We start from the raw sequence: 21812 nt of genomic DNA, 5'->3' as shown, positions 1-21812 counted from the left end.
GACCGAATCGAAGCGATCATTGCGGCAATGCTACGGTCCAAATAAGGAATAATATCTATTAATTTGTCCCGAACACGTTTTCTTATCAATTTTTAAATATCCAATTATTGTATCCAATTAAAAAAGTAGGATATTTGGTTTTTACAGAAAATAACGTTTTTATTGATTCTTTTCAAAGAAATTTCGTTCTCATTGTGTTATCTTTGAGAATGACACGCGCAAAATATATTATTATTCCTCGATCGGACTGTGATGTGAATAATGAAGAATGACGACGAGACACATGAGACTTACTTGACTCTTGGCCCGTCGGCGGTGGCGACGTTATTCGGGGGTCGAAACAGCACGCGCTGGGTCTCGCCGCGGCTAGAAATATACTAATATAGGCATGCCGCGGCTATTTTCTTATTAACCCTCAACTACTGTGTGCATTGTTCGATTCATCAACGTTTGAGATTAACACGAGGACACAAATGTACTTTCAAAGATTTTGTTTTTGGTATTAAGTTTTTAAATAACCGTTATTATTCGTCATAACGTTAACGAGCTCGAAATAATAAAGAATTTAATATAATAAAAATTTGTAGAGTTTTATTTTATTCAAATAAAAATAAAAAATTTGAGGTACATTAAAAATTAAAGCTCTCACGTGTGTGTGAAATATTCGATTATTTAATAAATGTATTTTTGAAGAGACTGAGAATTGCGCAGATCTAATAAAATTCAGAATAAAAATTGCGATAAATGTTCATTATTTGTATTAAGTTTGGATAATACAATTGGATAATACCGCTACACTTTTCTTTTATAATAATTGAGGGTTAATAAAATTCTTCAACGCTCTATATCTTCCTTACTTGAGGAATAAAAGAAATCAATCGAGCAGGACTCGTAAGTTTCTGTCGTTCGCGCGCTTTAATTTGATGGCTTTGTCAGATTACAATGATATCGATACCTTATGAAAATATTATGACATATATTCCGTCAAGAGCTTCGACTGTGAATTTCAGAATAAAAATTTGTGGAAGAGAAGATTTATCCCGTGATATTATAATGAAAATTTTATTATCAGTCTGCAATTATGTAGAACAGTATTTTTTATTTTCGCAAAAAAAGAGAAAATCTCTCTTGTCTCGTTAAAATGTAATTTTACATTTCTACACACAATATATAGAGACATCGTTTTCTTCTAAAAAAAAATTTGACATAATATGTATGTATATATTCGGAAATCTAATGCGATATATATATATATATATATATATATATGTACATAAACAATATCGGGAAGATTGTTATGCAAATTAAGCGCATACTAAAGCTTATGTGAAGTTAAGGAGTTGAGATTCACCTGAAATAAAAAGGCATCGAACTCCAAAGTCACATTGATCCAAGCGCACTTTAGCTCATTTCTTACAAAGCTGTACTCACGCATTCTCGTATATTTTAATGATATATAAGCGCAACTCGTCGCACAGAACGGACCAAAAGTAATTATTGTTTTCTTTTTCTGACAAAATTAATTTCCACAATAAATTGGGCAGTAAATATCGAGATTTGGCCTTTTCTGTGTGTATAGCTGTGATCTAAAGTATATATATACTACAAACTCTTCGTTCGTCGTTATGTAATAACGATATTTCTTGAAAACGATCGAACGACAGAAGCATTACGAACTGCAATCACTTCTACATCATACATTGATAAAAAAACGCACTTCGTTAATTGTGATACGAATTCTGGGACACATCGCGACGGTTTAACATGCACATGAATTGATCAGAATTTATCGATGAAATTATGAGAAACAAAATGAAAAATGAGATAAGATGTGAAATGTAATGAGAGGCTGTTATTAGATGTTTTCTAATATGGTAATTTTCAATTGATCGTTGTGAAAGAAAATTATTAAGAGAGAGAAAGAACTGAATCTCTTCTCCCGTAAATAAGAAAATTGACATTGTCATTAGTTTTTTTTTTGCATCAATACTTACGTCAAAACTATAAAAAATGTTATTTTTGTTGAAGATTTGTTTAAAATTTTGTATCGACAATTACATACACGTATCAAAGTCAGTGATAAGCGATAATATGTATTTTATTATTAACACCAGAACACTTCAATTTTTAATAAAAGTTTCAAAACAATTAAATTAGTAATACGAAAAAAATAAATAATTAAACACAGTTTTGTTACTGTAAATATTTTTATAGATTTCTCTTAAGAAAATAGTATAGTTTATTTACTTTAAGTAACTCGAATTATATACAAAATTTATTTATAATATTTATAATATTTGTATTACTAATAATTATTATAATTTTAAATAAAATTGCATACGTCCCGTATGTATGTATATATATATATAAAAACTCGTAAGAAGGATTATCAGTGCCATGTTTGTAGCAACAGGCACATTTAACAATAAAAATAAATCAAAACCATTGAAATATAAACTTATTAAAATATATTAAATCAAAATTTAATATTTAAAGAAGAAAGAATTTGTCGATCTCATTAAAATATATTAAATTTTTCAAAATAAACCAAAATATATTGAAGTAAAATTTAATATTCAAAAAAAGAAGAGATTTATCGATTTCATTAAAATACATTTCTCGAAATAGGCCACTATTTCGTAAAACAAGCAACAAAATGACAGTCGTACCTATATTGAGGCATTCTGCCGAAGGTGAGAATTTTGTTGACGCTATCTAACGCCGCATCTTCTGCATGATGATTGCCAGAGCTAAAGGTTCTCTGCTGCGGTCTGTTCGAGTACGGCGGGTCGTATTTCGGGACGGTACTCTTTCTTCTAACAGAAATTAGTCAATTATACATATATTATCGAATTTTTAACGCGGGAAAAAAATGAAGAAGCGCATGCAAGCTCTCTTAAAAAATCATTAAATAATACCGGAGAATTTTTAGAGTTTTAATAGCGTTAAGAGGGATTACCAGTTATTTAGAATTTGTTAACGTTGTTATTAATTAGTAATACTGCCGGCGTATGATTAGAGAATTAGCTCAAGGATCAGTTATATAATTTTCTGTTAGTTTTTTTTTTTTGCTAATCGTATATTACTCAATAATTACCTGGAATATAATCAGAATTTATTCCGCAGACATATACGAGATAAATATACCAACACACATAATTGCACAATATTTATTAGTAGAATTCACAGAACTTTATATAAATAATTTATTGTCGTAATTATATGAGTTCCGGCATTACAATACAATTTGTAACAATAAATATGAAACAATATTCAATATTTTCACTGTCCGTATTTTTATTTATTTTTATACACACATCTGTCGCTGAGAACATTGATAATCCCTCTTATCAGTTTGTGGAACGTACATAATTGTCTGCGATTATAATTATTATGAATAATAATATAAGCACTATAAGTAAATTTTGTGTGTATAATATCAATTTCCGAGTTATTTTTTATTTTCGCTACGAAAGTCAACGGACTCTCGACATGCAAAAAAATCCAATTCTGTTTGGGTACTGATAAGATAAAAGTTATGGATAAGAGATGAGATTTGAAAGTAAAGGTTTACATATTTAAAAGAGTTGTTAAAAAATTTTCAAGTAAAAAGTTTTTTCTTGGTAAATAGAATTAAATTTTAGCTTCGAAATATACGTGGTCGAAAAAAGGGTGTTTATTTAAGATGATATTAAGGAAGAGTTTCGAACGAACTTCATTATTACTTATAATGTGTTAAGAACGACAATTAATGTCGGATATATTTTGCAACTTCTCTTATCGTTAGCGGATAAAAGGCAAAAAGCGAATATGCACAGAGATCGTAAAAGAAGGAAAGTTAAAATAGCACGTAAATAAATACTTATACGCAGAAAAAGATATAATTATATATACATGCACCAAAAAAAGCGTAAATAGAGAAACTTTATATTCTTTGAGAAATTTTAAATCAAATGTCTTCGTGAATATTCTACCTCAAACTGTTCTTCGCGTTTAAACAAAATGTACGTGTAAATGGACTAGATTATGATGGACGATTAAGTGATTAATTGCTCACAAATGAGGAAAAACTGCCTTCTCAAAGTAAACAAAGCGAACCGCGCGAACGCTCTTTTATATCAGAATTTATATCAATCTGCATTAAACTACACGAACAAACTGTACTAGCATGAAAGCAACATCGAGAAACAAAAAAATGCTTGCTGAGAGAAAAGAAGCTGCAAATTTTTCGAAGAGCAAACATGCTACTCTTAGCGCGCGCACACTTGTTCCATCCTCTCGTGCAGCACACGTATAAAAAAAAAGAGAGAGAGAAATAGAAAACTCAAGTAGAAAAGATGGAAAAGAGGACACAGAGAGAAAGAGAGAGAGAGAGAGAGAGAAAAAAAAGAGAGAGAGAGAGAAAGAAAGAGAGAGAATAAAATTCTACTTGTGTATGTTTCTGCACACTAACCTGAGACAGAGGGAGAAGTTTTTATGTACTACGACTGACCTGTAGCAGAGAGCCATCAGAGCAAATACTACGAAAACACCCCCTACCACCGACATGAGCATACCAACTAAAAATACAGTGTTAGAGCCGTGGTAGTTCTCTGTTTTTTGTTTTTTTTTTTTTTCGTTTTTTTTTTACGCATTTGTGTGTCACGTAATAATTCGTCGTCATCGTCGTCAGATGTGGCGAGCCGTCGTTTGTTTGTTATTTGTATGTTTTTTTTTGTTTTGGTTTGCAAACCGAAGATTTATACCATTTTGCAGTTTACGTAGTGCAGGAGGGTGGTTCGGTATTTTCGCATCCGAGCCGAGTCCCACATGCAGACAGACAGAGATGGCAGACAGAAACAGACAAGAAACAACGAAGCCAATATCAGCACATGAAAAGAGACAATACATATATGTATGTTATTGTAATAAAAGTGATACGTATTACGTATCACTTTTACGTAATACGTACATAACGCGGAAACAATTGCGACCTGATACACAAAGTGTTCATTTTTAAATCGATGCAACACTTCGAACTTGCTCACACAATTGTCGTTACGATATTAACACAAAGAGAACTTCTTTTAAACTATGCGATTTCGGTTTTTTTTTTTTTGTAATATTATCATTGTGTTATACTTTGTGAAGAGAATGTTTTTTTTTTTTTTATTATCGTGACAATTGACGTGTTGTGCATTTTAAAATGAGCACTATATACATCGTTGTTTCGACTGTCAAACCTCGCAACTCGAAAGATTTGCAAATTTAACTTCTCGTATTTTTGGCAGTAGGGAATGTAATTTTGAGAAAACCGCTAATCTCTGAACTTACAAAGTTTCACAGTCAGAACAACGGCAGTTATGTTCGACGTATGTTCAGAGTCTCGGAATTCTCAAACATGAGAATCCGTTTCGTTCAGTGTTTTCACGAAAATTTCTCTCTAAAAACAATAATATTAAATAAAAATTCAAAAATGTCAAAATTCTCGGAAATTGAAGGAATTCAACGTCCGAGAGCCCGAAAATCCAAAGAGACTAGTAGATTTGTGTGCATCCAAGAGAATAAAAAATTCGCATATATTTGTTTATCCTAGAATGTCCCTGTTCTCTCATATTCTCTCTGAAAAAAAAGACAGTCTCCGTCAGTGCCTTCCGATATTTTGCATACTTTGTTTTATTACAACATATAAATAAGAATAATTAATCTCACAAGTAAACAAACCGTAAGAAAAGAATATAGAATATATCTTAGACGTATATATGTCACAAAAGGGAGAGCATCGAATTTAACTCGTCAAAATCTTGATTTTTCACTTCGAAAAAAAAATCGATCGTTTTAAGTTAGTGAATTGTCCGCCAAGTTGCATACAATTGTTCGATTGAATTGACAATTTTCCAATGAATTTTTTACCAATCAGCTTCTTTCATGCTTTCATAGGGCATACAAGCAGCTGGCACATTGTATAAATTTTTTGATGTCGCTTTTGGAGGGACGACAAACTATTGTTTTGTCACGGAGAGACAAATTTATCAAGCAAATTTGTTTCCACACACAAGTCATATGCTCGTTTTTATTTTAAATAATTTGAGCACAAATTGACGTATTTACCGTTGTCCCTCAAAACGCGATAATCATTAAAAGTCGAGATCCTCGTTCGAACAACATAATTACGATCATAAATCACTATACCATGAGCACATTCATAGCACACACCACATAATGACACAATATTACCCATATATATATATATAATATGTAAATATATAATATATATAAAATATATATAATATATATAAAACATATATCTTGTCACGTATGTGTGCGAGTAAATACAGACGCAAAACCAGCTGCATTCAATTTTCGAGAAAAGTGTCAATAAGTATATTGAAAAAAAAAAAACACACACACCTCAACAAATACTCTGATTTTCAATTACTGATAACAATTAATGTGTGGTTTGATTAATAATCAAAAAGCTCGAGTATTAAATAATTGATTGATATTCAGGATTCACAGGGATCGTGGGAATTAGCATTATCTGGATTGTAATTTAATCTTCTAAGTAACTTAAGTTTCACAAAAAGCGCAGGATCTCGGCATGAAAATAGAAACTTAACTGAATAATCTTGAGAATCCACAGTTGCGTGTTGGGACGCTTTTTTTTCGGGAAATTTTTTAGCTGGGAAATGTGTGCGTGAGGCGGCTAGAAAGTGAATCGAAAGCCAAAGCGTTCTATAGTTCTAAAGAAAAACACAAACGATCAAAACTGCGAAGCGCTATAACAGAATTCAAAGAAAGAGAAAGAGATTATTTACATAATTAGCAAGTTATTATTGCAACTTATATTATATTCGGGAATGCCTGAAAGAGAATAAGAATAGTAAGCGAAACAAAGAAAACATCGAGATAGGAGCATCCTTTTGTAGTTATATCGTGTATGTGTGAACGCAGCGACTTTTGTTTCTGCAACTCTCGCGCGTTTTGTAGTAGTGTGTATGTGTTGTGAGATGATATAAGTGAACACCGAAAAATATAGAATAAATAAAGAATATGATCGACACCGTAATAACAATAACAATAATAATAATAATAATAATAGAGCATGATGGCCGCGTGCGATGCCTCCTCATCAATTTTATCATCATCCAGCTAGCCACGAATTACGACGACGAAGATGAGAGGGACAGGCCTTGATCGCGGGCGATCTGTTCAGCGTTGTTACTGTACCTGTTGCAAACAGCAAACAGTGAAAAAGAAACGAAGACGCCCGTCACCACACTCACCAGCATCACTACCAGCAATCCCGTAGAGAGATTGTTGTTGGTGTGTCCTGAAACGATCAAGCATTTTGTATCCCGCGTGCATGCGGCGTGTACGCGTGCAACCGTGTCATTTATTTTGTGTATTACGTGACTGTGTGTTCAGTGCTTCGCGTGGTAGCTGCGTCCTGATGTAACGTAAATAAATAAAATTTTGATTCGTGAAACTTTCCAACTTCGAACTCTTTTTCTCTCTCTCTCTCTTTCTCAGAGAGATCTCTTTTCTCTCTCGCACGAACAAATTATTATCTCGAACAATTTCGCGCATTAGTTTCAAAAAAAGTCAGAAAGTTTCACTTGTCAGAGCGATGACATTTCACACTATTGAGTATTTTGAGACAAAAAAAAAATAAAAATAAAAGAAACAGGTACAGCGCAACAAACACAATCGGGAAATTTAAGAAACTGAAGGCGAGAGAACATACGAGTTTTCAAGAGTTCGACGAAACCTAGAAATCCGAGTTGAGAGTGTTAAATATATAGATTGTTCTTTACGAACAACGCAAAAAAATGTGAGGCAAAAAGAGTATCGCTTGAGGGGATAAAAGCGGGGAATGTCGCATTCGAAAGGAGCGAGAAAGTACTAAAAGGATGTAAGAGGATACAAAGAGGATCCTTTCTTGTCACTTTTGCTTCTTTCGAAACGAAATCGTGCGTGTATATCGGCGCGATGCGAATTCGCATACACATCAGATCTTATGTGCACAGCTGATAGTATGACCCCAAAAAAATCCTATCCTCTACCTTATCGAGAGCTTACAGTCGATCGAGACGATCGACCGAGTCTACGTTGCTAGAATCGAAGATACAGTAGACTTCTCTTATTTTTTTTTTTTTTTTTTTTATCGGAAACGGCACTATTTCCTGTCCAATCGTTTCTTGTCGAGACGTTTATCGCCGATCAAATGTGAAATTGGTTCAAAAAAAAAAAAAACGTCAATCTTTTACTTTTTCATTTCTCGATACAGATAAGTTTTATATTTAATTTTTTAAAATATTTGCCGTAATAAATATATATATATATACATTACGGATAAACACGCGTTTTTTCAAATGTGTACGTTAAAAAATATTTAAAATTTACATACGTGTATTGAACGTTGTAAAAATCAGAGAATAAAGCTCAACACATCCGATTTTAAAATAAAACTTTATTATTATTATAAACTGTTTAAATGCGCGAGCTAATTAATGTTACTCGCGTAATACCGAGAACAATAGAAGATATATAACCGACGGAAGTCTACTGTATTCGGCGATGAATCACAATGAGTAAGTAACTCAATGATTAATAATTAATAATAATGACAGAAGTATGAAAATAACAAAAATATTATGACTATTACAAATATTCTACATTTTATGTAAATAAGCTTAAATGTTCCATAAAATGTATATATGATATGATTAGTGCGAAATATTGAAGTAGTCAGCCACTCGTATTTTATCCTTCCTATTAATAACAATATATTATAGGTAAATAATATTAGTAATGTTATATAAAACCATATATATATATATATATCGAAGCTCAATTCAAAAATCGGTCCAACGTAAGATCCTTTGCACATAAATTTACAGTGTGAGATTTTTTGTTGTATATTATTTCGAATTAAAATCTTTGCCGCCTTTTTGAAATGAGTGATCGATATTGAAATTTTAGTGCGATCGTACAGTAAAGCGATAAATGAGAGTGATGATCTCAGTTATGATCCTGCGGAAAGCACGTATGCAACAAGCAGGTGAATATTCGGATAATGGCTGAAATTTATGAAGAACTAAATCTCTATATAAAATTTTATGTCTGTCAGAGGGGGAAGACGTCTCGCGCGCTTAGACACAACACAGAGTGAAACAATTCTGCAAGAAGAATGGCGCGTCAATATTTCCCGCTTTTATCCTCTAATTTTAAGTAGTACGGAAAGAAAATTGTTTTTTTGTTTTTCTTTTTTTTTTTGTTGCACATGAGAAACCGCGGCTTACCGTAGGGGGTCTCTTTCTTCACCATTTTGTTATCGGGTTTGTTAACCGGTTCGGACGTGGATGTGGTCGACGGCGTCGGGATCGACTGCACGATGGAGCAATCCGTTCCGCTCCAACCGGGGTTGCAGAAACACTTGTTGACATTCGTACACACCTGCGACAAAATAAAGCACATTTCAAAGAGACAATTTGAGAAACACACTGCATCTCGCGTTCGAACTTTTGAGATACGCGTGCGCGCGCGCGCGCGCGTCAACGATATTATTTAATTATCGCAAGATAATTAGTATCTTTCTGGTAGTGTTTTTTTTGCGAAAGAAAAAAAAACGACTTACGCCATGTCCCGAACATTCGATGTCGCCAATGTTACTGGGACACTTCTCTTGATCGATGTGTGGAAACAAACTCGTGCAGGTTTGATTTATGCAAATCTGCAAAAACGCAATTAATGAGTGAAAACAAAAAAAAGAAAAAAAAAGTAGGAAGCATTACGTAATTTATACAGCTGGTAATTACCAAGTTGTCACCGCAGGAAGTGCCGTCACGAACTAATCCCCATCCCGGCATATCGGATCCTTCCACCTTTCCCCTCGTAGCTCTTGAAAATCGGACAGAGAATAATTGACGACGAGAAATAACGCGTATAACGTAATTTTCAAGCAAGATAATCAAATCGAGAAACTTATATATTTGACAACGATTCGCACTCACTTGCATTCGAACTCTTCTTTCTTGATGGAAATTATGGTTCTCGTGTAATAATCCTTCATTCCCTCGATCACCGGTTGCTTGCTACCTTGTTGACACTGAAGGGATCCGCAGCGAACGTTTCTACGGAGAAAAGCGATGTGTTCTCAATTCTCGTCGTTCCGATTTAACTTCCGACGTCTCCCTTTTGTAGTTTTATTAGTTTTTGTGTGTTTCTTGTATGTTTTTTTTTTTTGTTTTTTAAAGATGATTATATACTCACTCCGCCTCGCACTTGATAAAATGACCGCTGGCGTCGGTACCGCAGTGGCCGTTGATAGATCCCTTCGAGTTAAACTGCTCGAAGCACTTCTGATCGGCGGCGATCCCACCGTAACCCCAGACCTGTTCGCACTGCAGATCCAAGGCCGGACATATCCCGTTGAAGCAGTGAGATGCGTTATTTGAGCAAGGGTTGCCGTTCTTCTTGTGAACGTCCGGCGGGCACTGGCCGGTGTCGCCGGAGCACACCTCCGGCAAATCGCATTCGTTCGTTGACTCGCGGCACACGACACCGCTAGCACGGAGCTGCAGTTTAATTGCCGACGTGTTAAAAATATATATATATATATATTGTGCAGTTTATTTTTTACGTTTCGAAAAACCGAATGTGATGAGTTTTTAATTCTCTCTCTCTCTCTCTCTTTCGTCTTCCTCACCTTGCAATTGCTGCAACACGGGCCGGTCGCGCATTCGGCCTCCGTTGTCAGCTTGCAAGTGATAGGATCGCAACAGGGATCGTACTCGTGACACTCGTCGATCGAACCGCAATCACATTGTTCCCCGTCGTCGATTACCCTGTTTCCGCATGATCTTCTTATCTCAAGCTACGTGGCAAAAAAAAATCCGATCGATTATATACACGGAAACACACGTCAGTCGCGAAAAACATTTCTTGGCGACTTATTTACATGTTGTCGTGTGACGACAATTGATTTAGAAAAGTTTTTTTAGATGCGCAAAAATGGTCGATCTTACCTCATTTGGTTTGTTAAAAAGGCAGAGGCCGTTACCGCTTCTCAAGGCTTCTATATAATCGGTTTTACTACACTCGGAAAACTTGTACGGCTGAACGTTTTCTAGACCGACGATGGACTGGGCCATGATGCATCCGTGCCAATCGCGGCAGTTGCAATCGTTTCCTGAAATATTGTCAACAAACACAGTTTGTCACTTCGATTTTCGATTGAAGCGTAAAAAAGTCAAGTAAGACAAATGTACGGACTTCCATCGTCGTGGCTCATGCCGATATTATGACCGATCATGTGAGCCATTGTGCCAGCTAAGAGGTGGGGCTCGTAAGTATTTAAATCGACGCTGATTCCTACGGATTTTTGGCTGCACACGGTCGATGGTACAGCTACCCCTGATTCTCCACCTGAGAATGTCTCACCCCTGTCGCAACAAGAATATTTCATTACCCTCTCTCTACTTGTGCTCGGAAAATTTATCAGTCAGAACCTATGTCGCGATGTTAAATTAAAATACATAAATATTTTCGTGTTTCTCTTTCTTTCCGAGAGCCTGAAAATTTGATTAAAAAAAAAAAAAAAAAAAAAAAAAAAAAAAACATTCGCGACGGACAAGTACACTCACGTGAGCAATTGGGTGGTGTCCTGAGAAATTTGAAACATTCTCCGCATCGTATAATCGTTAAAGTTTAACAAGGCTTGACCGATGTCGGCTTGATTGATTTGCGCTTGGTTGCTGCCCTGCCAGGTTTCGATGTATACGACGGAGACTCTAGTGTTTAACGTACGGAAATACTGCGAGGGAAAAGTTTATGTCAACTTAGTTTGTGTTTTTTTTTTTTTTTTTGTTTTTTTTTTATTGAAGTTAAGAATATAGAGTTTAAAAGAAGCGCGTGTGCATTTCAGTCTCACCAAATCTGCAATGTTAGCGACTTGGATGGCATCGTGAACAACCTCAGCTCTAGTGCTACCGTTTCTTTTGTCAAACTGCGCATACAAACAATTCGAATGACGTTAGAAAAATTGAATATTATAAAAATACTGAAAAATCACTTCCTTTTTTTTTTGCAAAATTCAAAAGTACACAAAAAACGATTCGAGAATAAAAAGAGTTTTTTAATTTTTGTACAATTCTTTTACGATTCGTTACGTTTGTTGAAAAGAAAAAGTGCATTCATTATTTTTGTAATAAAATAAAAAAAACGTACCATAGCCTTATCGATAACGATGGCAGTTTCGATGTATTTGGTTGCATCACGGACGTCTCTTTTGTATCGATCGGAAACGGCCTCTGATAACCCTGATGATAGAATGTGCTTCTGCCGGCGACTCTTACGCCGGTCAAAATTCCCCGTGTTAGCGCAACCTTTGTTAGCTTTTGTTCGGGCTTCAAATATAATGTGAGGATGTTTCTGCTAAAAGAGAGGCGTGCATATAGTTTGTGTAGATCCGTCGCAGCCATCTTGCCGCGACAAGCTCCCCGTCTCTCTTCCCCCCCGACACCCGACATTCCATTTAATTATAGCACGACCTAAAGTTCCGCGAAGTTTGATATGTTTAATCTAACAATAAAATCAAGCCAAATTAGTCAGCTCGAAATTTAAAGCCTTCAGATACGAGAGATTTAATCTCGTCTCTCTGTTGACATTAGTCTTCAAAAAAACGATGAGCGCGGTTTATTTATGTATACGCGCGTTTTATGTATAAACGCGTGCGATTATCGTAAATTGTAAATTGTAAGTTTCTCGTAATAATTCGCGCGTTTACATTTATTTCCGTATTTTTCAACCACAAAGGCGATTACAGAGAACATCCGATAGCGCGAAATTTACATAAAAAGTAGTTTGAGAATGGAAAGACTTTTTTATGAAAATCTCTGAATTCGCTCTTTTTTAATTCTAATGAGGAAAATTTGCGTGAGATATTCTCGAGTAGACGTATGCATTTTTATTGCTTATCACAAGTTGCGTAACAGCAATATCGAGAAGTTATTTGACATTTGACTGACCGACAGGTCGCCGCCATAGAACGGATGAATGACGAAGGTCTCGTTGCCTAAATGTATGACACCGCTGACGCCGTTACACGTGTGAAAAGCAGCGCTTGCTCCCGGATAATCTCTCACAGTCCCATGATAATAACAATGTTCTATCTCCTGTAAAAGGTCAAATAACACTATCGTTAATTTTATCTCTAAATTTGCGCCATCCCTTTAACATTTAAGTCTCGTATGAGCTTTAAACTCTATTCACGTTGTTGTTTTTTATTTTTTTTTTTTTTAACTCAAAGTACACGATGTGTAACGCCGTAAATGCCTGTACATGTGACATCTTTTCTCTTCGTGACATTAAAATAACTTCTTCGATATAAAAGAAAAAAAAAAAAACAATTGTGCCTCTAACGTTTGTGTCTTAAAAGACCTTTGACAATAGCGAGATATTGTAAATATTAGAAGCGCTTTAATTACTTCAATTATTAAACTCAATTTTTTTTTTTTTTTTTAAGAAAACAGTGCAATGCGAAGCTGTCACAACTGTGCCGAACAATTACGTCTTCGTTATATCTATATCTGCAAATGTCGGTTTGTTCGCGCATTTAGCACGCAATACTTTACCTGCTTAGACATGCTTTCCGCGTCACCGACTAAAAAGTCTTTCTGCATAAGATTTGGAGCTAAAAGTTGCCTGTAATAAATGCACATTTTGCCATGAAGAACATATGATAATTTCACAACGAACGAAGTTTTTTAATTAGAAACTTCTACGAAATCTCATTTACATATATTCGATATTCCGTACAAAATATGTACGAATCTGTGTTATCTGATTAGGAATGCGACGCGATTTTTGCACTTACGTATTTAATTCTAAATCTAGGCGAAATTTGTGATTAAAGGCCTTGATTAGTAGAGACGTCCGATGAAAATGTCTCCCCGTCTGAAAGTATCAATGTTTGCGGTTAAGCCTCGCGGATACTGTTACGAAAGTGTCAAGTGACAAAACTTACTCTCATTCTTCCCCTAGAATTTTGATATCCTTCTCCGTAACCTCGTTGAGGAAACTGTAGTAAAAGGTACAGTTTTACGTTATTTATATGTATATATTAGTTGTTTTTTTTTTTTCTTAAACAAACAACTGTCCACGCGGAGAGAACGGTGTAAAAAGAAAATTGCCGTTTTTACCTTCGACACGCCGACTTCTCTCGTGGATATCCCCATTTTCTCGTGATGCCGTAGCTGTACCGGATAGATGATCTGATAGTAATGGTTACCGATATTTCGTACTAGCTCCTGGTTTTGTCGATATTCGCGTAGTAATCGTTCGACCTCACCTGAAATCAATTTCCACGTTCAATCGAACGCCCTAATTTCGTCCCCTTCGCCCCAACCCCTCCCGTCGTCCTACTCTTTTACCCACTCTCCTACGATCTCTAATTTCATCTCGAATGGACTTTGGGGCGATTCATTGCGTCGCACCGACGAAATTTCGCGCTATTGCCATTACGCTACTGCCCCGTTTCCCGCTAACCACCACCACCACCACCACCACTACCATCGTCGAAGAGCTTAGCCCGTATGACTCAATACTAACGATGACAGTAAAGTAAATTTTACTGTCCTCGTTCCCTTTTGTAACCCGCATATTGGCTCTCTCGCGATCTTAATTGATTTCGGTTTTCGTTTTTGCGATGAAAAAGAGAATTTTCTCAAACACTAAGATTGACGATATAGTCAGTTTATTCTTGACACTATCGGATATGATTTAAATTTTTTTTATTTCATTACAATCATCACACACACATCCGATCAATTCTCTCTACAAATTCTCGAGATGATTTATATTTTGCATCTACATTATCGTTTATCTTCCTCGGATTACATGTCCACGAAGTGGCGAAAACTCTCGGCACATGTTGGAGAATTGCCATCACCGGTGATACATATCGATTGTCCGCGAGATGGGAGGGAGAGGGGAGTTTCTCCTCCGGGCCACTGCTGCTGACTATTTTCCGCGATTTGCAGAATCATTTCGTGTTCTTATTTCGAGAAGTTCGTCGAAGCGCGATTTCGCGAACTCAATTTTCATCTCCACTTTTCAAACGCGCGACGTCCCAAACACGCGCGCGCGCGGACGCGCGTCGAGATTACTCGCCGATTAATTTACCCCTTTTCGCGTCGCTCGTCAAACCTCCGCCCGTCAAGACCCCCTCTATCCCTCTTCTGCCCGCCAATTATTGTCGGTGCCGCAGAAATGTCGCGAGTTCTCCGTGCAAATTGTGCGATGAATTCAGCTGACACGACTGCCGTCGTGTTATATATATATATATATTTCGCTTTTGCTGCTGGTTACACGCGGTGACTCTCGCGCGGAAGGTTGCAAAACTCTCTCGCCGCGTCAGAAAATTCTTTCCTTGGGACTTCGCGCGATTCTTAGAATTCCCCAGAGTGCTTTTAGATTCTGGGATAATCGAATTTTTTTTTTTTTTTCGTTTTGTTTCACAAACGCTGCATTTCTCTTGCACAATACATAATAAATTGACGCTCTGTTTCAAAACTTTAGTTTTTAATTAAACTTCTTAATTCTCTTCGGAATTCTGAATTCTTTGTTGTACTTGAAATACGATGCGCGCGCGAGTAATGTGTTTTATGACAGTTTTAATCCAAAACTAATTAAATTGCAAACTTCGGTAAAAGATTTCCGTATAAATAAATACACGGACACATTCGAAGACTTTATTCAAATTGAATTAAATTTAATGTGATATCGCGCGAGCAGATATTGTGCGCGTTTGCTTACTCGCGTACAATACACGCCCGACAACACTTTACATTCTAATCCCTAATTAAGCCCCTTAATTCTGCAAGATCTGCATTTAGCTTAGTGCCGAGAAATATATTACGTGGAAATTTTCTCAGCTTTTAAAGTCAGATTAAAACAAACGCGCGCGCTGAAATAACTCGAAATTTTTCTCCATCATTGGTCCTTTCTCTCTCTCTCTCTCTCTCTTTCTCTCTCTCTCTCGCTCTCTCTCTCTCTCTCTCTCTCTCGCTTTCGCAAGAGAAAGAGAGGCAGAATTTCCAATACACAATCGTCGTAATATCTAGGCCGAGATTCTCGCCGTCGTTGTCGCCGAGCTACTACGTTCCCGCAGCGCATTGTACCCCCGTCTAAAATGTAATCCAATTTAAGTTTCGCGTTTCCGACCAATCAGCGATGTTGACTTAACAATAAACCGTTTTCGAGGATTTGTCGTATCCTCGAGGATCAAGTTTCTAACGAAAGTGCTGCATTGCGGTCCTTCTACTTCACGGTAGTTTGTTTACGCAGAGAGAGAGTCTCGACGAGAGCGCGCGCGTTATCTCTCGCAGCTGTCGCAATTGCGCAAAGATTGCGACAGCAAATCCGCGCAACTCGTAACGACATTTTAATTATGCACACCGCAGATTGATTTACAAATGATCTCGTTATTGAGTTGACGTTAATCGAAAATTGACGTTTCACTCACCAACGGGAGTTTCTTCTTCTTTCCAAAAGGAATCATCTAAAGTGTAGTCAGCTTCTAAAACAAAAAAGAGACACGAGAAATGAAAAATTTTAATATTTTATTTTGCGAAGAACGAGATATTGCGAAGCGTTGCCGGCGAAGATATAAAGATAAATTACTATAATAACGTGACATGCGTTTCGGATATTTCACCGACTCGCGCTCGAGAGCTTCGGTCGAGATAAACTTCATCCAAACTTTTCTGATCATGCTCAAATAAGAAATCGAGAATCGAGAAAGAACAAAGGAATCAAAGTGTTCATGCTGGTATATATTCTTTGTCTAATCCTGACGAAGTGTTTGACATTTAAAACACACAAGATTTTCTACGTTAAATCAAAAGCTGTTTTTTTACTTAAATGCAAAAAAACATTCTACGTTTGCCACGTGAAATATTTAACGACGTTTCGTGAAGCATGCAAACTTTTCTTTTTATGAAGGTGGAAAAAAAAACAAATGCGGAGAGAGAACGTCCTGCGCAAGGACGAGAATAGTTTATAAAAACTTTTTCATTTTTTTTTTGCGCAAAAACTCCTTGACGCAAAATTCATAAGACGGACACACCGCTAGATAAAGGGACGGCGGATTGCACTGGCCTACTTCCGGGTCTGGAGCACAAAAAAATCAGCCGAGGGCGAAGTCAGCCCCGAATGGATCAGAGTCAATGACGCAGCTCTATAGCAACGATTCTTGACCCTCCGTAGCCCTTCGGGCCTTTCGAGCGAGAGCCGGAGCATCGCGTCTTCTTCTAGACTAGATGAGATGATGACTCGGTAGAATTTTTTCAATCATCGATGAGACTTATCTCGCAAAGCGAAAGCCTTTAAGATAATTTTACGTCACGGACTTTCAAATGTGTTACAAGGTAATATTACTTTTTGCTCGATACGTCCTCTCTCTCTCACTCTCTCGTGAGACACGTTCACGTTTAGACACATGAACAAAAATGTCGGAAGTCCGAGATCCGGAGTTGGGTCCTGTAAGATCAGTTTGAAAAATATTTGACGTTTTAAAAGTCAAAATGCATTTTGTCTCCTTCCTACGAAGTTTTATGCGCGAGAATAAAATTAATAGCGCGCTCATAGCACGCTCGTCTGTCCGGTGTGAATGCAAATTAGAAAGCATAAATAAGAAACAATATGTAAATAAGAAGTCTATTAAGACGGGGAAAAAGTGTGACGGGATATAAACGTGAAAAAGCGTTGCGAATAGTATTTGAGAAGAGAAATGAGCGAGAAGCCAACAGAGAGAGAGAGTTCTCAAAGAAACTGACTCGAAGTAGGCATATCACATTTACCGCGTTTGGTGCACCTACTGCAAAGCGTCGAAAACGTCGAGAGTGCTCTTTTAACTCGGAAATTTGTGTGTACTCGTCCAATGCGATTGGTCGATTAGCTTTGTTTGCGTTCGGTTTTACACCTCCGACGTTTTCGATTTGCAATGCCGAATGCAGTTATCGAACTGAGCACATAGAACTGAGCAATCAATTTATCTGCAACTGTGAAAGTAGATTTGGTCTTCAAAGAAAAAGTATCCTTAAATCCCTTAAGTTTGAAAGCGCGCGCGCGCGCGCGCGGAGAGAAAGCGCAAACAAGTGTGTGACAATTCCGATCGAAGGTTTCGAACGAGATTTGATGCAGCGACAGTTTTGCGCGTGTGCGCGTGCAACGACGAAGAATTTGACGATTAAGTTGTCCGAGATTGTAAAATAAAAACATCTTTTTTTTTTTTTTTTAGACAGAGACTGAAGTACCAAAACTAATATGGGAAAATGTGGGTGATCGTAATAGGGATGAAGGATTCCGGAAGAGAAAATTGGTTAGGTTTGAGGCACCATGTTGTCGTACATATGGGACCGAACAATCGGTTTATCTAGGACTCAAAGCACCGTTTTAAAGGAGCCCGAGATCACCCAAGTTTCAAAGCGCACTTGATAAGATAGTGCAAAAGGGGAACGTACGAGGGAAAGAGAGAGTGAGGAGAAAGAGAAGAATGAGAGAGAGAGAAAAAAGGAGAGAGAGAGAGAGAGAGAGAAAGAGACAGAGAGAGAGAGAGAGAGAGAGAGAGTGAGAGAGAGAGAGAGAAAGAGAGAGAGTGAATCCTGGGCAAGGTTTGACTAGGTTCGGTTCGGTGGCATTGCATATCCCGGCACATCTCGCAGGTGCAGGGCGTGGTGCCTTGTCGGCAATATCGATTACAAACCCGGGCGGTTGCGCATTCACGTCGACACGTGGATGTGGACCGGCAGTCAGACTAAATTTGTGTTGTCCTATATTTTAGGTTTCCGCACTCATCTGCCTCTCAAAGATTGATTGCTTTCGTCCCTTACCCTTTGCTCTTTCTTCCTATTCTCCCTGTTCTCCCTCTATCTCTCTCCCTCGCCCTCTCTCTCTCACTCTCTCGCCCTTTCTACGTTCCCTCATCTCTCGCTATATCTAAGGGCGCTGCACTGGAAGTTACGACCCTTCACAGGTCAGATCGTGATTCGAAGACTCAAGCTCGCGTGGAATATACGAAAAGTATACAAAAATATTCGAAGAAAAGAAACTCGAAGATATAAATTCGATAGTCGCGGGTTCGTAGATCCCGAAAGATTAAAATCAAATTTGCGAAGTATATAATGTAAATGTATTACCGAGTTTCCTCCTAAAATTTCTTTGCAACTTGTTACCGAAAGATAAAGTTTGTAAGTTAAAAGCGCCCACTTTATTAGTTTCTTTGAATTTGTTTTGTACAAAGAGTATATTACTCGGCGAACATCTTAAAACGTGCTTTTTTCCTTTAAGACCTCTTAACTTTATTGCGGAAAACGGCAGCTGTCAATTCTTTCTTATAGTCAAGACTCTTCCATCGGCTCATATTGATTTCATTTCACTGTCAACGTAAACCACTTTCGCGGAAGACTTATTTTATTTGTAAGAAAGACATCCGGCAATTTTTTAGAATCAGTAACCCCAGATATTATACAAACATAATTTTATAATTCTTACAAAAAAGTTCTCTTTTTCTTCTCTTTCTCTTTCTCTCTCTCTTTCATTTTATTATTTAATTATTAAATTTATTTTAATAACATGTATTTGCACGAGTACATGTACGTACTAGAATAGATACAAAAAGTTTTCGCAGTCCCACAGTGTTTTTTTCTCCTGAATAAGAAGCTCCATTTTTCCTTGGATATGATACCTTAGCAAGGTCTTTCTTGTCGTTTGTCCCGGAGGCCAAGAACACATTTATTTCTTTTTTCCGGGAAAGTAAACAATTTGCACTCCCTCTTAAAAAAAAGACCGTTCTAAATTTCAGCTTTTTTATTCGGAAAGCATTATTATACTCGTGTTTTTTGTTTTTTTTGTTTTTTTTTGTTTTTTTGTTTTTTTGAGACATTAATTCGAAAATACACCAGAGCACAGTGGATACTACTAAAATATGCATGCACACGGAAGAGAGGCAAAAAATCGCCGAAATTTTCTCGGCGTCGAACTTGTGCAAAGTAATTTTCCTCGGAAATTATCAACGACCCGTTGTCGTCGTGCTGGTTCACATTCTGAAATCCCACGATTACGGCCTTAAACCCAACGCGCAATCCCAAATCCGCAGTATCCTCCTCTCGCCAGACTCAAAGGGTTGCGTCTCCGCTTAATGGAGCCCGCCTACGTTCGAGATAAATTGCCGGCGTGGAAATCCTTTTCCTGTGCAAACTATTTATCCCGACCAGCATGGAAACGTTTTCCGATGAGATGAGAAGCCGCGAAGAGAAAGAGAGGATTCACGATGAGAGAGAGAGAGAGAGAGAGAGAGAGAAAGAGAGAGAAAGAGAGGAGTTAAAGAAGGATGAGGAAAATACTATGTGAATGGCGGACCGGTTGAAATACAACTTCAGCTCCTTCACCTGCTTCTATTTATTCGCTCTTTCGTCTTAATTCTGTGATATTCCTCTGGAAGATCCACGAGAGCTACGAGAGATTTTTCGGATTCAAAATTCCAAAAATGCAGAGATGAATTTATTCAATGTTTGAAATGGATTCTCTGTTTGAGCATTCGAGAGTTTTGCAGTAATTTATTTCTTTTTTAAATTCTTATTTGTCTCGTAAATATCTTTGCTGTATACGCGAAGAAGATCTAAAGTCGGATAAATACGCAATCAGATACGAGGAAAATATTGCTTTGAACTGTCTTTTCTCTTTGAATTTGTCTCTCGTTTTCGCGTGTTTGACGCACCTATTTATTTCCTATATTTATTGAAGGTGAGCGAGTCACAGTCTGCAGGTGGGACAAATACCTAGTGTACACACACACACATCTCTCAGAAATACTGCCACTCCCATCGTTTTACGAATTCTTTGGCCAATTTAAAAAGTCGCGCTCCCCCGCATACATATAATATTTATACTAAAATTCCTCTCCAGTTATTAAATATGTTATTAAATTGTAGCATTTGTTATATTGTGTCTTCAAATTATAGCTTATTTCAACATACAGAAACCATATATGAGATCGAATTTTTATTAGTATACTGATGTCGGTGATTCCGAGTGTCAGAAAAAAATAAAAAAAAATCATCTTTGTCGCAAAATAAACTCCGTTTGTGAAACAGAGATAAAAATAAAACGTATAAATAGAAAACATTATCCCCAAATCATCGGATGTCCACATAATTCATCAACGTGAAAACAAAGAGAAAGTGAGTCTTCGCACAGAATCCCGCTAATAAAAATCCCTTAACAAGCACAACGGTCGATCGATATTCCCACACCGTTACGAGCGTGTGTGTATGCGATACAAATATGAGATCAAATTTTCTCCCAACGTCACGACGCTGAGACAAAAATGATACACTAACGATGCGCAATTCCGGGTGTGAGGACAATGATTAATTACGCTTAAGTGATTCTCGTTTCCCCCTATATAATAGCATCTGTAGTGTAGGGTCACACGCGTCTCCTTCTCTTCCGCCCGACTAGGATGAAGGTTTGCGCGCATTCGTTTCAGATTTCAAACGCTTTGCCACTTCGAATATCGGTAAAGCGTAGGAATTCTAAAACAAATATCACGCTTTGGGGTCGTCCTTTGGCCACTCTTCGTCCTCTGTCTCCTTTCTTCGTTATTTTCTTCGTCGTGTGTTGACGTAACACATCGCCGAGTCCTCTTTTTATCGTTAAACTTGGATTTTTTTACACTCATGTACACGTTTACGTATCTTCTCGTCGAATTGTAGATTTTCAAAATTCTAAACTACACGTAAATTCGTAGATTCAAGTTTGCGAGATCG

The 21812-nt window shown here is 37.1% G+C and overlaps 1 protein-coding gene across 8 annotated transcripts in view; it reads right to left on the bottom strand.

Moving 5' to 3' along the window:
* LOC109852451 (disintegrin and metalloproteinase domain-containing protein 11) overlaps nucleotides 1-21812 on the bottom strand; it is a 32721-nt gene that overhangs the window by 2226 nt on the left and 8683 nt on the right. For 2 of the 8 annotated variants that reach the window (XM_020423626.1, XM_020423628.1), the window contains exons 2-19: nucleotides 16508-16561; nucleotides 14184-14332; nucleotides 14009-14062; nucleotides 13859-13938; nucleotides 13617-13686; nucleotides 13011-13157; nucleotides 12211-12417; nucleotides 11915-11989; nucleotides 11628-11797; nucleotides 11257-11426; nucleotides 11010-11173; nucleotides 10691-10858; nucleotides 10255-10559; nucleotides 9996-10115; nucleotides 9801-9882; nucleotides 9620-9715; nucleotides 9285-9438; nucleotides 2670-2816 (exon numbers count right to left, since the gene is read on the bottom strand). In XM_020423626.1, coding sequence (XP_020279215.1) covers nucleotides 2716-2816; nucleotides 9285-9438; nucleotides 9620-9715; nucleotides 9801-9882; nucleotides 9996-10115; nucleotides 10255-10559; nucleotides 10691-10858; nucleotides 11010-11173; nucleotides 11257-11426; nucleotides 11628-11797; nucleotides 11915-11989; nucleotides 12211-12417; nucleotides 13011-13157; nucleotides 13617-13686; nucleotides 13859-13938; nucleotides 14009-14062; nucleotides 14184-14332; nucleotides 16508-16561 — 2366 coding nt within the window. In that variant the 3' untranslated portion in view covers nucleotides 2670-2715. The other 6 variants (XM_020423623.1, XM_020423627.1, XM_020423624.1 and 3 more) reach the window with 6 other exon arrangements.

This window comes from Pseudomyrmex gracilis, unplaced genomic scaffold (assembly GCF_002006095.1).
Source record: "Pseudomyrmex gracilis isolate BER0280 unplaced genomic scaffold, ASM200609v1 scaffold_29, whole genome shotgun sequence".
NCBI lineage: Eukaryota > Metazoa > Arthropoda > Insecta > Hymenoptera > Formicidae > Pseudomyrmex > Pseudomyrmex gracilis.
Note: the sequence above shows the minus strand (reverse complement) of the source record. Positions and strands in the feature narration are given on the sequence as shown.